Source organism: Fukomys damarensis, unplaced genomic scaffold (assembly GCF_012274545.1).
Source record: "Fukomys damarensis isolate Sample0158 unplaced genomic scaffold, DMR_v1.0_HiC HiC_scaffold_37, whole genome shotgun sequence".
NCBI lineage: Eukaryota > Metazoa > Chordata > Mammalia > Rodentia > Bathyergidae > Fukomys > Fukomys damarensis.
In genome coordinates this window covers 29,593,155-29,609,956 of record NW_022900949.1, presented here as the reverse complement: position 1 = coordinate 29,609,956, position 16,802 = coordinate 29,593,155, and the positions used below count along the sequence as shown (strand labels likewise).

At 49.1% G+C, this 16,802-nt stretch overlaps 1 protein-coding gene across 2 annotated transcripts in view; it reads right to left on the bottom strand.

Annotated features, from left to right (window-relative positions):
* Positions 1 to 240: 240 nt before the first annotated feature.
* The window catches only part of Gpt2 (glutamic--pyruvic transaminase 2), a 35,552-nt gene continuing 18,990 nt past the window's right edge, over positions 241 to 16,802 (bottom strand). For both annotated transcript variants that reach the window (XM_010617260.3, XM_010617259.3), the window contains exons 5-11: positions 16,265 to 16,508; positions 12,095 to 12,174; positions 9,882 to 10,018; positions 6,429 to 6,603; positions 4,926 to 5,081; positions 3,854 to 3,966; positions 241 to 2,597 (exon numbers count right to left, since the gene is read on the bottom strand). In XM_010617260.3, the coding sequence (XP_010615562.1) occupies positions 2,507 to 2,597; positions 3,854 to 3,966; positions 4,926 to 5,081; positions 6,429 to 6,603; positions 9,882 to 10,018; positions 12,095 to 12,174; positions 16,265 to 16,508 (996 nt within the window). In that variant the 3' untranslated portion in view covers positions 241 to 2,506. The remainder of the gene's footprint in view (positions 2,598 to 3,853; positions 3,967 to 4,925; positions 5,082 to 6,428; positions 6,604 to 9,881; positions 10,019 to 12,094; positions 12,175 to 16,264; positions 16,509 to 16,802) is intronic.

The following is a 16,802-nucleotide window of genomic DNA, read 5'->3' as shown; positions in this document are numbered from 1 at the left end:
GACATGGAAGCTGACAAACAGCGACTGGTTTGAAGTGTTTAGGAAGAAATGCTTGTTACTGTGCTATGAACATACGTTGCCAGGGCCGGGGATTTAGCTTAGTGGTTCCACCGCCTGCCTTGCAAGCACAAGGACCAAGTTCACCACCCCCCAAAAAAGAACATACATTACCAAGAATGATGATGTAAAGTTAGGCCACTCAACTTCCATCTTTAAACAAAGATAATTAAACAGTCATCGTTTGGGACATCTATTTTATTGTTAAAATTTTCCAGCAGAGCTATCATCCAGTACCTTTGTCAGGAGAGGGCTGTGAGAACCCAGATTGGAAAACAGCCCAGGGCGGTGTGTGTTTACTCTTCCTGGACACTGAAGACTACAGAACGAAATCCAGCAGTGTGGCCTGAAGGTGTGTGCTGAGGGCTTGCCCAGCCACAAGGAGGCACAGGCTCTCTGGCACCACCCACCTGTGCAGGGTAAACAGCAGAAAGCACACAAGTGTGGCCTTAAGGTGAGACACCCAAAGGCAACTTTCTGGGGTGATGCTAGAAGAGGAAAGGCATCGGAACAGAATCTGTAGAAAATCAAATCTGTCACGGCTGGCATTCCGACCTTAGGTTAACCTCCCCAAACTAGCTGACATTATTACTATTACTTTTTTTTTAAAGCAAACCAAGTGTATATGGCATCTCTTTAAAAATCATGTAAACGTTGGAAAAGTTTTGAGGGGTTATTTATAATCGGAAGAGGCTTATAAAAATTACTGGACTTATTAAGACTATAAATACTAACCCCATTTCCTCATGAAAAAGCAATTGTTACAAAAAATATAAAAAATATACTAGCTTGTACTATTTAACCTTCCCACCAGAAATCTCACAGCTCTGGGACACATCCTGGTTTCTGTACCATACAGTGAGCACAAGTGCAACTTTTTCCATTTTCTAAGGAAGGAAAGGTTCCGAAACATTCCCTTTTGTTATTTTGAGATTGTGGCTGATCTTCTCACAGGGACAGTAATCCTCGTTAGGACAGTTTGAAGTTCGAGTGTGTTTTCTTGCACGGACCCAGAATGGAAATCAGCACCCGAAGCTGCTTTCCAACCTTCCTGCTTTGTCTCTTCAGTAGGCTCTCTAGCTCCTTCAGTTCCACTTCTTCAACTGCTGGGTCCCCAGACTCCTGAGCTGGAAACAGCTTCCCTCCCTTCCCACTGGTGAAGGCAGATGAGAGGGCCGGGGCTACCGCTGAGGACAGTACAATGCCTGCTGCCACCTGCAACACTGGCTCCGGGCGTGTGTAGCGGGTTTGCTAATGCAGGGACACCGCCCTCCTCCCTGGAGAAAATGACTGTGGCCACTTCACCTCATGTGCAGAGCTGGGAGGCGAGGCAGGAGCATATATGAAGGGGGGATACTTTGCATGAAATCAAAACACCACTAACTTTGAATCTGACTGCATTCACTCCTCCACTGGAGCCTGTCTACCAGCTCTGACCGATTACGAGTGATGAAATGGATCAAATTCAGTTTGAAACATTTCATGAAATTACAGGGGGCTGGGCTCTTAGTTGATCAACTCCATAAGGATCCGCTTATGAGCTGAGGGTGTTTTCAGTCGCATCTTATCCCTGGGGCCACCAGCAAGGGGCAATGTGTGGAACGGCTCAGTCGAGCACTGGAGAGAAAACTCCCGCTGGGTAACCAGGGCACGGTCCACAGGCCACCAGGCAGAGCCCTCCATGTGAGTGGGTGGTGGCTGGGCTGTAACCTGGGCCCCTGAAGTCCATGGAGATCTCACACCAGGGCCTCAGCCTAAGCATGTTCAGGAGAACCCTTCATTTCTGAAGCTCTGTACAATCCTCGATACCCGCCATGCTGCTCAGAAGTGGAGACCCGGTTTGGCCTGCAGCCCGGCTCAAACCCAATCCTGCCTGTGGGACCCCTGACCTTGGCTGCAGCCCCCGGTGCCACCGGAACCTGACCTAGCACCCTTTCCTACCCAGGTGCCTCACTGTCTGAGAACGGCTGCTCATGTCCAGGCCAAGTGACGGACCCTTCCTGCAGCTCTACTGGATTCCAGGGTCTACTGTTCGAAGGACTAGGTTTTCATACCACCTAAGGGTTTTATTTCATAGATCTTGGTAAATTCTGCTTCCAGTTCTCACTGTGGTTAAATCATACATTTCCCAACACCTGCTTGTTTCTCCAGGTCTGGAACACCACATCCAACACAGCCTGGCTGTTTAAAGCCCAACAGGGTTTTCAAAAGCAGCAGCAACAGATGATTCAGAGAACTCCAGCCCCACCTGCTGAGCAATCCTCTCTACTTTGGTTGCATCGCAAAACCAGGGCCTATGAAACATTGTGAATTCACATTTGCTCCCAACATCAAGGCACAAAGGAGTCTCCTGCGCAACGTGACATGACCAGGACCAGCGACCTCCGTGAGGCCTGAGGCAGTCAGTAGGGGGACCGAGGCCGGGGGTCTCCCTCGGCCTGCAGCATCCTCAGGCATACTTCTCCAGGAACTTTATGTGAAAGTCCTTCACCTTCTGGAGCACTGTCTTCAGCTTCTCCACCGGAGGGAGGATGGTCATTCTGTCGAGAAAGAGCAGCGTCAATCTGTCTGCTCAAGGAAAGTGGAAGGAATGAACCTAGCTGCTCATCTTGCCCTGCTAGGAACGGAGGTGGGGGAAGAGGACAGGCTTGTCCTGCCCCTCGAGAAAGTCTGAGCACCTGGACAGTAACTGGAACTTGTTAAAATACTTTCACTCCATTGATATATTCACTCATTTGACAGGGTTTCGCTGTTGCCCCTGGCTCCAGCGATCCTCTTGCTTCAGTCTCCCAAGTAGCTGGGACTACAGGTATGGCCACTGGTAAGGCAGAGGCGGGGGCAGCAGTTAGGCTCACTCGGACATTGGCCCATTACTGAAGAAGGCCTGTGTCGTATTAGAATTGACTTTCACAGAACTTTCTAGAGCATGACTGCTACAAGGCGAGATGTGACTCCTGCCGGGTGGGAGTTGGGTTTTGTTTTTCAATCAGCCTCCACTCACAGCTCTCCTGGAGACATTCACGCCTAAGTCGCACGGTTAGCCAAGCTCTCCCTCCAGCCCTGACAACCAGATCTCTAACACCTGAGGCAGGCTTCCTCAGGGAGGACACTGCTTTCTTTGCGATTTGAGGGCTGGAACCCAGGGCCTCACAATGACCCATCCCAGTACCATGTCGGAGTGGGCCTGGGTCACAGAGGCGACCCTGACTGAGGTGAGCAGACCGAGCTGATGCGTTGTGTGCCTCAGGAGGGCCCCACTCACAATCCAGGTGAAGACACCTGAGAGCTCTATGCACGGGGAAGAGGCTATTCTTCACACACTAGGCCTTTGTGGGCAGCCCTGGGAATCTGTATCCCAGGGTGAGTCTGGGAAAAGGCTCTTGGGAAGAGCAGTTGATTCCACTGTACAATGTCGGAGACTCCTAAGAGGCCACAGTCCATGGTGCAACTACCACATGCCTGCTGTGTGCTCTTATCATGAAGTTTAGAGACAGAAAATAAGTAAACACAATGATGGGGACCTTCCTCCGCGATATGATACTTGAAGGCAGCAGAGGCAAGAGATAGGATAGCCAAGAAATCCTCTCAGAGGAGACACTCTTGGCACCCACCCAGTTTTCCTAACTCACAGGGCAGAGAAGCTGACCACGCCTCTGCAGCAGACAGAACAAGGGTGAGATGGGTTAGCCATACTTGGAGGTCAGAGGCTCCTGTCCTCTTAGTCCTGCAGCCAGCCTATGCTCCGTTTAGGCTGGACAAACCACAAGAAGGCCCCTGGTTGGAGAAGGCATCATACCTGAAGTGGTAGGTGCCTTCCCTCTGCCCAAAGCCACTGCCAGGCACAACGCAGATGCCAGTCTCTTCCAGGAGCTTCATGCAGTAAAACATGTCTGGAGCCATTTTATGGGCCTGCAGGGGCAGGGCAGAACTTAAGATTCATTCCTAGCTTTGTAATGTCCAAACACACCACTAAATGCCAAACACAACCTGAAAGGCAGGTTATTTTTCTTACAGCAGGACCCCTCTCCCCTCCCCTGCCAGATGTCCAGGGCAGCACAATTAGATGCTGTCGGTAGCTGGCTCAGGAACTGGACACTGAAGGTTCCTTCGGACCATCCAGGGGCGCCGATGCTGCTGCTCCCCACTGGGCAGTGCCAGCCAGTTTCGGTGCCCCACTCCCAGCGGCTGCTGATGAGCCCTGTTGGTGGCCTCCTAGGAGCTGAGCTACAGAATGCTCTAAAAACAAGGCCCGAGGTCTGCACTCAGTGGGCTTTCAGGGGACAAGTGTCTCTAGGGCCACTGCTGATAGTGTTTCTCACACATTGTTTTGCACAACAATCGCCAGGGAGCCTGTTAAATGCAGATGCTCAGGCTGCAACGGCAGGGACTTGGATCCGAATGTCTAGCACAGGGCCTAGCTCTGAACATTTAACAGGGTATACAGGAGGCTCTGGGTGGGAGCAGAAATGATGCTTTGCCCTTGATCCTCAAAGAGAAATGCAGAATCTGAGTCCCTTGCAGCTCAGTGAGCCAGAAATGCCATTTAACAAGACTTCAGGTAACTGGGGTACCTGATCGAGTCTGGGAAGCAGTGTGACATCACATGGAACATCCCTCTGTGGCAGGGCCACAGAGCCCAGAACGGCCACCTCCCCTGGGCTGCCGCGTGTCTGCACCTTTGCTCGCTCAACTGGGGCCTCTGAGGACCTGTCGTTTTTCTTTCACAGTAAGCAGCATCTGGCTATGAGGTCTACACAGCTTAAAGCCCCGAGAGCCGGCGCCCGTGCTCCCCCAGGTAAGGGCCAGCACCTGACCCAGATGTCTCAAGGGAATCCTGGGAGAGGAACCCAGCCTGGCTGCATCCAGACCTGAGCTGCTTCCACAGTCTTGGTGGGAATGAAGATCCGAGGAAAGGCATACATGGCGCCCTGCAAGGGGTTGCAGTGAATTCCTGGGACTTTGTTAAACAGGTCTTCCGTTAGCTTCGCTTTTGTGGCCAGGTTACCTAGGACAGACTCCTTCTCCTGAGAAGACAGAAAGTGTAGGGGTCAGCATCTCTGGACGAGGCCTGGCCCCGCCACAGGAGACCGTTCCTTCCATGCATGCTGACTGACTGACAAGGACAAGTTGTGTGTGTGTGAGCACAGCGAACAGGCACAAACTCGCAGCCCAAGAGACTGTCGTGCACCCTGAGGCTCATCAATACACACGGGTGGCCTGTGTGTCGTCTGGGAGTCTATTCTTGTCCCAGAATGTCATTTCACAAAACAGAACATTCCTCGCACATGACTCTGAATGGACTTGGCCCTAGGCAGAGCACCCTAGAAACACTTCTAGGAGACATGAGCCCTAGGGGCCCTCCTCGCTCTCAGGCCATGGTACACAGAGCCCAGGGGGAGCAATCAAAGTCCCTGCTAACTCAGAGACAGGCAGTATCCAAAGCTGGAGCAGAGCCTCCCAGGACCTCACGGACAGGGGATGAGAGGTGCATGTCTACAAAGGGATGGGTAAGCAAGGACATGAGTCGGCCTTCTTTCCTGAAGGGACTTCTGACCACAGCACGATGAACCTGGGGGAAGGTGCTGAGTGAAATAAACCAGTCACGTAGAACACTGCCAATTCCCCCTGTACGGCATCCAAAGTAGGTGAATTCAGAGACACAGAGTAGGCGCTGGGAGAAGGGCAGAGTAGGGAGTCGTCATTTGACAGGATGAAGTTTCAGTCGGAGACGGATGGTGGAAATGGTTGCATAACAAAGGCACTACCTACTGCCAAGGGTAGTCCAAGTTTACCCTTGACTTAGACATGGTGACTTTTTTTGACAGCTGACTTCTAGGTTACATAGTTTTTTGGGGGAGACGGTCTCACTATGCTGCCTAGACTATTCCTGAGCTTAACTCAGGTGGTCCTTTGGGGCCTCCTGCATAGCTGCGGCTACAGGTTCATGCCACAACACCCAGCTCCCTACGTCCTTTGTTCATGTAAACTAGGCAGCACTGGGTTTTTGTTACACAACTGACAGGGTCCGGAGTGGATCATGCCTGGTTAGGCCAGAGGCACAACCCACGCTGTGCCCCACCATTCCTCCTTCGTTCCAGTGGAACGACAGGCACAAGGCCCTCCGCCGGGGTCTCCACTCCGCGACACCCACCCCAATGCAGTCACGGCCCTCCTATTCCAAAACATGTCTTGCCTCATCCTCTGACTTCACCCAACTAGTGAGGGTGCTTTAGGCACCAAGAGGACCCTGAGCACCCCCTGGAGGGAAGGCAGGCACATGGACCGCCCACCCACACACACACCCAGGCCAGCACGCAGCCATCTGGAGACGCCCGGCAGCAGCAGAGGTAGATGTCTCACAGCAGACTCACCCTGTGGAACTGCTCGAAGGACTCCTCCCCTGGCACTGGAGGGTTCACGACGATGTCCATGGCGGCCTGTCCCGACACTGGCGGGCACAGACGCACCGAGAGCAGCTTCACCAGCTGGCCCTTGATCTCCGGGTGCAGGTTGATCACCTCCATGTAGCCTCCGCGGTAGCCGCACCTAGAGGTTTGAGGAGAGGCAGCACAGACACGAGTCACAGAAAGACCCCGCCAAGTGCAATCTGGACAGTCAGACTGTCACCATCCCCGGCCCAACACAAGTTCCTGCCACCGGAAGGTGAACAGAAGTGATAATGTGCCAAGCTACTTCCACTCAAGAAGGGTGTGCTCCCCTTGCTCTTTCCCCACTTCCTGAGACACGGAGCATTGGCCCAGTGCTGAAGACGGATATCACGTGCTGAGAAGGCAGATACACCAGCTCCCTGTCCTTGTCTGACCCTGTGGAGCACAGCCTGCCGTGGACTTCCTCCTACCGTTAGACCGTTATGTCAGAGTTACACTTCCGTCTTGTTCGAGCCACTGAGTTTTGGGGTGTTTTGTTACAGCAACTCAGCCTGAAACTCAATCACTAGTACCTGTTCAAAAGACGGGTGCAGCGCCCCACCCTGGCATAACCCTGGCACAAGCTCCAGGAGTGGGCACATGATGCAATGAGCATCATGGTGCTACTGAGCATCTTTTTCTGGAATAATTTTTGGTGCCTGAAAACAAAGTGAATCAAAAGAGAGCAAAGCCGAGAATCAGAAAATGAGACAAAGCAAGAAACCAGAGACAGTCCCACTGACATCTTTAGTTTGTTTTGAATTCTGGTGCTGGTGACTGAAGCCAGGGTTTCGGATATGCTAAGCACACACTCCAGCACTGAGATATACACCTCCAGTCTCCCCATAGACATCTTTACCCCTTTGATTAAAGCCTACTCTTGGACTTAAAAAAAATGCCTTGTTGGTGTAAGTCAGTTCAAAATGACCTCTATCATCTGTAGCCAAACATCCTGACTGATGCAGGGTCAAATCAAATGAAAATGAACTGACATAAAACGAGTTTAAAAAAAAGCCTTTCTAGCCAAATCAGCAATATCAGTCCTGCTTTTTTACTCAGCCTCCTTCTCTGGTTTGGTCTTGCCAACGTCTGGACTAAGGACAGAAACACATGAGGCAGACACATGATTACCTTCCTCTACACATCCCTCACCCCCAACTTCAGAGCACCTGTCAAGATGAGATGCGCTTCTGAGATGCGCTGAACTGAATTGGCAAAGACAGATTCCAATCTGATCCCTGGACTCGACTTTCCAAGGCAGGAAAAAAAAATGGCATCTTGGACAGGCTTTCCACAAGTGTTGAAAGGAAGAATGTTCTATCACATGATGGCGAATCTTTTAGAGATCAATGCCCAAACTGCAGCCCAAAACCCACTTATTTATCAAAAGTGCCAACACTGCAATTAGACCTGAATGCTCAGCTGCTGGGGCAATGCTGGGGCAACCTGGCTCACATGCTTGAGAGAGCAGGCTCTACATGCCCAGTGTGGCATGTGTGCCAAGGTTCACCACCACTGTTTTTAATCCTCTACGGATGAGCAGAAATCAAATTGCACAAAGCCTCTAATCCTAGGTAACAAGGATCTGAGAACAGTGGGGCATAACTCAGAGCACCAGCACCCAGTGGACTGTCTGTTTAAAAGTAACTAATGACAAGAGCTGGCGAGAGGGACAGGTATATGATAAACACACCTGCATCTGAAAAATGAACAGAGAATAGATTTGTTTAGAAAAAAATCTACACAGTACCTGAAGGTCTAGCAAGGAGCCAGCACTGCTACCTGGGTAGACCAGAAAGACAACCATAAATTAATGCCTGTCCACATCAGACAGCCAACAACAGTCTGCTGAACAGGTCAAAGGGAGCTCTGTTATCCTGGCTAAGGTATTTCTTCCAGCTTCACAGTTACAGTGGCCCAGCCAAACAGGAGCCTGTCCCACGCTGAGGTCTAGCACCCACAGCCACCCGTGGTGGCAAACTCACCAGCTCTCCTCCTCAGCTTCCCATGCAGGTTCTTCCTCACCTCTCAACTGGAGCAGCAGGTGCCAGGCCCAGCCCTCAGACCTCTTTTCTATCCTCACTCTGTGTGACACGTGCAGGCTAAGAACCCATAGGCCAACAAATGTCAGCCCTAAAGTCCAGACTCTCAGAGCCATCTCCAGGACATCAACCAGGCATTTGCAAATTGGACACATTTAAAAGTCAAACTCCCACTCCTGCCCTCCAAGTCTTCCCCAGCTTTGAAGGCATGCCATTCTTCCTGTTGTCTGAACAAAAGACTTGGCCTTCATGTTTAACTCTTCTTCTCACGCCCTCCATCAGCAACTCCCATCAACTTCACCCTCAAATACATTCCAGATCTTCTCCCCATTTCTCCCTGGTCCACAGTATCCTTCCTGAGGACTACAGCGGCCTCCTGACTTGAGCTCCCATTCCTGCCCCGCTCTCCGCTATTCGAAAACCGGGAGTCCAGTAAACACATATCACTGATGAGGTTGCAACTCTGTTCAAATCTTTCAATGGCTTCTTCAGTGGGTCCCGCAAGTAAAAGTCAAAGGTAATCAAGGCGGCCCAGGTGATCTGGACTCTTGAGTTTAGTCTCATCTTCTGTTACTTTCGTCCTCTCTAGTGCTTTCCAGCCCTCTTAATGCTTTCCACCGTGCTCTGTATACTGGCAGAGGTGACTCTGGGCCTTTCCAGATACCCTCCTCCCACCCTCCTGTGGGTCTGAGCTCAAAAGCCAGCTTCTCAGAGGCTGCTCTCTGTAAGGCTGTGTGACCCTAACCCACACCGGCACTCCAACCTCATCCTTGGCCTTTCCCTCCCACCCGCAACCTGACTTTACTCTTTTGTCTGTTGCCTCCATCTTCACTGGAACACAGGCCCCGTGAAGGCAGGGGCTGGTATGGTTTGATCACTGTATCCTCAGAGCTCAATTCCGTAAGTGCCACACGAGCAAACATAGGGTCCAAGCTGAACTTCTGGCCCTCAAGGGGCTAAGGCAGCCTTGCACATACACTGAGCCTGTCGGCCTAATGGCATTTCTGCGCTCTTCCCGTCCCCCTGGCCCCTCAGGTTTTGGTCAATCTTGGAGCAACAGTGACAGGGATGGCAGAAAATACTCAGCGCTAGAAGCTGCTGTAGGATCCTGTTTTCTTTTCTGTCATTTACTTAGTCTGGTTTCCTCCAGCTTAGCCTTATGCTATGTGACAGTTCTCCCTCCACTCAGCCTGCTTCCTCCCAATTCCCAGATCAGCAACAGCAGTAGATAAGGGACACCTGTTCGGCATCTGAGTGGATGGACCGCATGGCAGAGGAGCAGGCAGAGAAGACACGGCAGCACCGATCCCGGGCAGCCTCAGGAACAGTGGGAGGGAGGTGGAGCCCAACTTACTCGCCCATGTAGCCCTTGGAGGTAGAGTGGAAGGAGGCAAGTTCCACATTGTTGGAATACTCAGGTCCCATCTCGTAAAGCACCTTCTTAAAGGAGTGGAATCTGCAGTCTGGAGAGTACACGTTGTCCTGGTATACCTGTGGGGGAGGATTGACGGGGACAGTCACTCCAAGACCTTCCGAGAGGCCTGAGCCCAGGAAGGTGCTGCTAAGGGGCAGAGCTAGAGGAGACACAGTACAGGTGCTCAGGGTTCACCTCCATCAGGCTGGTCTGAGGTCCTGCTCTGAAGAGCCCAGTCAGCCCAGCCTCCTGTCCACCTCCAGGGATGGGCTGGAACATGCTTCACAGAGCCTCCCCGAGGAGGAGGGGAAAGGCCTCAGGACGGATGCTGAGCTCACCTGACTTCTCCCACACTCATCCCCACCCAGTCTCCAGGTTCCTTTCTACCTCCATCAGGCCAGTGGTGATGCCACGGATTCCCATCTTCCCAACAAGTTTTCCTCTTAAAACACAATGTCGACGCCCTTTAGTAACATTAATAATGATAGCAGTTAACGCACCCATTCTCTGCCTTCCCTCTTTGAGGAGTTAACTCTGTTGCATTTCCTTTCCAACACTTATCAGGTTTTAAATTATTCTCTTCTTCTCTTCACTTTTCACTGCCCGAGAAGCACCATACCCATTCTGTGCCTCTGTATCCTCAAGAGTCTGGCATTCACAACCCCCAAGCACCCTACTCTGCCCTTTCACACACCCATTTTGAAGATCAGAGTGGCTTTTTGGAGCCTAGGGGTCAGTCAGGTTCCCTCTGCAATAATCCAGGCATCGCCCCACTCCTCCTCTTCCTCCCAGACCCCAGGGTCAGGGGTGGTTAAGGCACAAGTCACAAGGAAAACTATGGGTCTCTCTGTTGCTCCTTTCTTTAGAAATGAAGATTTCAAGCCCATCTATTATTAATTATGGAACAAACTGGTGGGTAAGCTCTGCGTGTGTGTGCACGTGTGTGTGTGTCATGGTGACTTGGGGATGCTATGGAGCAAAGAAATAAAAGTACAGTAGTATGTTAGAAGCTACAACTAATCAGAAACAATGCAGAAATGAAGATGAAAGTGGAATTGAAAGACTCATCGATTTCTTCTTGCAAAACAGAAAAAGAACAAGCAGCCCTCAACCTCAGAAATGGCATTCAGAAGGCAACAGATACCAGGTTAGGATCCCCGTCTCATGGGCTGTTAAATGAGACAGGAGATATGGAAGTACACAAGGCACAGAGTTGCAGCTTTTTGAGGAATGGACATCAGTCATTTTTCTGCCATACTTGCATCCAGTCTCTCTTCTTAAGTTAAGAGTCCTTTGGGCTGGGGAGTTAGCTCAGTAGCACAGCACCTGCCTGGCAAGCGCAAGGTCCTGAGTTTGATCCTCCATATGCCCCCCCACCAAAGAGTTCTTCAATTTGTCTTCAGGAAATGCTCCTCTCCCCAGCTGTCTTTCTGGAGGGTTGGGAGAAAACAGGCAGAAAGCCCACACTGATTTGCACACTGTAACTTATAGGCCACTGGTTCAGCAATGGGGCTGTGGCCTAGGATGAACCAATGAGGTATCATCCTGAGACTTTATTTTTCTTTTTGGTTTTTTGAGACAGGGTCTCACTATGTAGTTGAGACTGACCTGTAATTCACTATGTAGCCCAGGCTGGTCTCGAACTCATAGCAATCCTCCTGTCTCAGCCTCCCGTGTACTAGGATTATAGGTGTGCACCACCATTCCTGGCAATCCTGAGACTTTTGATAAAACTATTAGGGTGACAAACATACTTTCTAGGCTGGGAAGACAACAAGCCTACAAGTATGAGGACAACACTGAGGGATGGAAAGGAGAAAGAGAATTTGAAAGATATAGTTTGAGTCATTGGATATGGCTTCACACTCACCATTTTTTCTTTTCTTTTCAAGTTTAAAATTTTGGGTTAAATTTCTAAAAATGTATGACTCCAAACCAATACAATTTAGTCCAAACCAATACAAGAACAATTTAGGTCAGAGATTCACAGGTAGTACAACTGATCATATTCATTCATCCTTAGACAGAAGCACTCCTCTAATACCTAGAAGAAAGATCTCTCTGGCTGCAGAACAATCAGGCCTGGATCCCTCCCCTAAAAAAGAAAGCTCAACTCCACCCTTCTCTGAGGGGGAAGCTGGGACTACTCTTACCTCATCAGCCAGGAGAAAGAGCTTCTCTTCCCAGGCAAAGTGAATCACATCTTCTATGCACTTTCTGCTTTGTACCTGGCCTACAAAATCCCCAAGAAAACCAAAATGTAGGTTGTAATGTTGTTTCAGTTGTTCCCAGGTCAGAGTCCCACCCAGAATCACTCGGGTGTCCTAAGTTCCCTTATGATCCCAAGAGACCACACTACTACCTGCAATGCACGATGGTGTAGCCAACCTCCAGGGATGTCTGGAGGGTCAGTCCACTCTAGCTGACTCACCGAAGCCAGGGATGTGGGAGAGTACTGTCTCGCACCTACTTTCTTCCTATTCTTGTGAGTGGAGGGTGCATGTATGGGACTTGTCTGTCTGTTCTGGAGGACAGGAAGGCATGGAAGTGCCATGAAGTGGAGGAAAATGAACTTGACGGAGTTGAATCTATTAGCTCACCCCATTTTCACCTTACTCTGTACCAGCAGCAAACAATGGAGAGAACTGCATTGGCTGATATGGTAATTGGGCTAGAGTTACTGCAGCAAAACTGAGGGTTTTCAACTTGTGGAAACACCTTCTCCCCAGAGAGGAACACATAATCCCCAAGAGGCAGGGACAGGGTCTATCCTGGCTCACCATCTATCCGCAAAGCTGGCACTCAGCAGGGATTCAATAAATATTTGCAGGACACTATTAAATGCATGATCCTGGGCAACAGCTTTGGTATCTCCTGTCAGCTACTCCTGGAGAGCGAGGCATCACTAAAACACCATTATGATAAACACCTTGCAGTTGTAAGAAAAACAGGGAAAACATCCACCAACCATTTTAGAGAAATGAGTGCAAAGAGCAAGACAGTAACCCCAGCAGCTCCCAGGAAATGTCCCAGGACAGGTTGGTAAAGGAGCAAAAGTAACAATAAGGTAGAGATGGGACCAGTATCTGAGACATACTTTGAGTGTGGCACCAGGAGTATCTGATGCCCTCACAATGTCCTCCAGAAAAGTACCACTATAACTACAACTTGCTGATTTCTTAAAAACAAAAAGCCATGTTTCTTTATGCACACGTGTATCTAAGTTTACGTACATATGTGTATACATACACCTGTATGTATCTTATACAAAGCAGTACCCAGAATGTTTTTGTAAAAAAAAAATTAAAATGCCTACATTCTTGTCTATGTAAAAACGTGGGGGGAAAAAGAGATGCATACATCTTTTAAAAGCATGGTATGGTTCAGCCAGGATTTCTACCTTGAACTATCTAACCAATGAACCAATTTCTTTGTTTTGCCTTTTTTTTTTTTTTAGTATTGGGTACTGAACACCGAAATATATTTTATTGCACTGAACTATATTTTTATTTTTACTTTTGAGCCAAGGTTTTACAAAGTTCCCTAGATAGGACTCAAACTTGCAATCCTTTTGCCTCACCTTTCCAGAGTGCTGCGACTATAGGCATATGCCACTGTGCCTGGCTTAACCCAATTTCTTTGTTAAGGAACTGACTTTTCTCTTACCAACTAGACTTCCTAAGAAGCAAGCTCAGTGCAAAGGGATTCCAAGAGCCTCTAGTTTCCAAAAGAACCCAGCACTGTTCTCACAGATAGACAGAAACTGGCAGCCTCAGGGGCAGAATTTGCTTGAAAACCCTCCTCATCTTGCCTGTTATACCTGTCATACCATAACTGTGCCCTGTTAGAATACAAGCAAGGTCATGAACACCAGAATTTGTAAAATCACATTCACTAAATGTTAAGGGTAACATGAAGAGAAACTGAGAAAGGATCAGAGCTAGTGGAAATGAGATCCAATGGATGCAAATAATTCTACTGATTCACATAATTCAAACTTGAGGACAAGGACAAAGGTTTTACCTCTCCAGTGCCCAAGGGAAAGCAGACAGTTAGGACACACTTGCTGAGCCACTGAAGGGGCCAAACACATCAACAGTGGTAGAGGAGAAGGGAAAGTCACATATGGACTTACTGGGGCTAGGAGATAGGAGACTTGGTTTTGATACAGGCCATCAAAGGCTAGAGAGGGCTCCTAAGTACCCATCGTCAGTCTAGGCCAAAGGAATTTCTCGTGGACTGGTGGGAATATGTGTGGCTTGTGCCTGCTAAGCATCCTTTGCTTTTTTGAGTAACAGATCACAGCTGCAATATGGAAAACTCTAGCAGGGAGCACTGGCACAGACCTGGCCAATCACAGTTGTAGTGACTGGTTTAGGCATAGGTAGGTGACCCAATGTGGGCCAATGAAAGTCTGGTGTGGGACTTTTCACTAACCTATGGGAGAAACTCCCCTCTAATGTTGAGCTAGTAGGCAATGGCTGGAGCCAATCAAGGTCAACCCAAAGACAGCTCCTTCCTGAGAAGGCATCCAGCACAGAGGACAGCACAGCTGAGAAATGCATTGAGGTTCTTCTGATAACAGTACTGGTTCAAGAGCTGGGACTTTAGCTCAATGGAGCTGTGCCTGCCTGGCAAGCATAAGGTCCTGCGTTCGATTTCCGGTACAGGAAACACAACAAAACAGTACTGGTTCAGGTGTACTGCTTTGACCCCTGCCTGGACTTCACAGTGCCATGATCCAACCCCCTGATTCTTGAGTTAGGTTTCTGTCTTGAAATCAAAAGAGCCCTGGCTTAGTACTCCAGGCACTTTTGATATTTTTTTTAGCCAAACTGATCAAAGAGTGTGGTCTAGACAAGATATATGGTCACCACAGGTGGGTTCCCAGGTTCAACTGAACCTTTTCTAATAGTTGACTAATTAAAGCCTCAAGAGCAATACCAGATTGTTTCCATTGACAAAATTATCCTTTATAGGGCTGGGGATTTAGCTTAGTGGCACCACACGGGCCTTGCAAGCATGGTCCCGAGTTTGATCCCCGTACCAAGAAAAAAAGTAGTTTATACAAACTACTTACATTAATTCATTCACATGACCCCTTTACTTAGAACAAGAAAGTCCCTGGTGCAGTTATTTCTTCCCAGACAGGTAGGGGAAAAGATTTATGCAAAGACCTGGCCAGGAAAGGGCCAACTCAAATAGATGAGGTATACATCTAATGTATTGCAGGATCAGCAAACGTGGTCCTGGGACCAGCAAAGTATCACCTGAAAGCTTACTAGAAATGCAAATCCTCAAGCCTTACCCAGTCTAATTACATCAGAATATGCGTGAGCGGGACCCAAAATCTGCATTTTAACCAGCTACAGTTTGAGAACTACTGGCCTAAGGAAGTCGTTTTCATCAGCTGTGCTATTTATTGATGCCTGGGCCTCAGACCCCAGAGTCTGAGGTATGACGGGGCCTTTCAGAGTTTTTTCAAAGCTCCCTTTGTGATTCTAATATACACTGAATTTGGAACCCAGTTCTCTTGTCATTTCCCTGCTGCATCCTGGTTAGACTTCATCTCTTCCCCTAAGGCGCTGGGCTAAATACGGCAGTGACTGCCAGCTGCACCCATTTTCTGCACTCAGGAATTCAAGCGGTGCTTTCAGCTGATTGAGGCATCATTTGATGTTCCAGAGCAGATTCCACAATCAACTCCAACGCATTTTGGACCAGGCTCAATTTATCTCAACAAAAGAGGAGAGAGGAGCCCTTGTTCTCTACATCCGAATAGCATGGGGCATATGAAGCCAGCAGCCCAGAAAGATCAAAACAGGCAGGACTGTGTACTTTTTGAAAAGGAAAATATGCAAAATCGGGGGTGCGTTTCAATTTCTGGAAATGGGCCTTTTGTTTTCAGGTTTGCTTTCATTTTCAACATGGCATTTCTTTCTCAGGCCTCAAGGTACACAGCAAAGCTATGTCAAAAAAAAAAGCACATACCAGCATTCTGAAAACTGGTTCAGGAAAAAAAGTGGGAGTGAAAATAAGGTCTAGGATCAGTGGTGAGAATTCGTGCATGAATAATTTCAAGGAGGTGAGTCTCCACACATGCAAAAATGGGAGAGAAAAACCGACTTTTAATAGAACCCTACCCAAGAAAACACCTGCATATGCTGCCTCCTGAGACAAATCTCTCAGTTCTGTTAGCAAAGCTGGAACTGGCGTGGGAAACTGGGTGCAGAGAGGGTTTCTCATTATTTCTTAACTCTTTACTGTGTTAACATCAAACACAGCCCCACGTGCCTAGAAATGTGTGGAGAAGGGATGCAGACCTGTGGGGTTCCCTGGGTTGATGATGCAGAGCACCTTGGGGTCACAGTGGTCTTTGGCCTCTTGCACAGCCCGCCGGAGTTCATTGACGTTCAGGGCCCAGCAGTTCTCCTCATCCAGGTAGTAATTCACCTGGATGGCATCGAGCTCCGAGATGACTGCCGAGTAGAGGGGGTACTGTGGGATGGGGATCATCACGCCTGTCCGAGACTTGCCACCCCCGGAGACAAGGATCTTCAGGATTGTCTGCAACCAAACACTCAGTCAGAAGGTCCCTGCCACTCCCCACTCTTTAGGAGCCGATGAGCAGCCTTTCACCCTGACCCCAGGGCCTCCTACCAGTGTAACCCAAGTAAGACAGCATTCCCTCACCCATAAAACCACGGCTGCTGGAAGAAGTGAGATGCAATGCTTTAAAGGACTTGGCACAGTGTACCGTGTATGGCAGGTACACACAGACTTGATTCTTAAGCTTTTTGTTTTGTTTTGTGGGGACTGAACCTAGGGAATTCTGAGCTATAATCCCAGCCCCTTTTATTT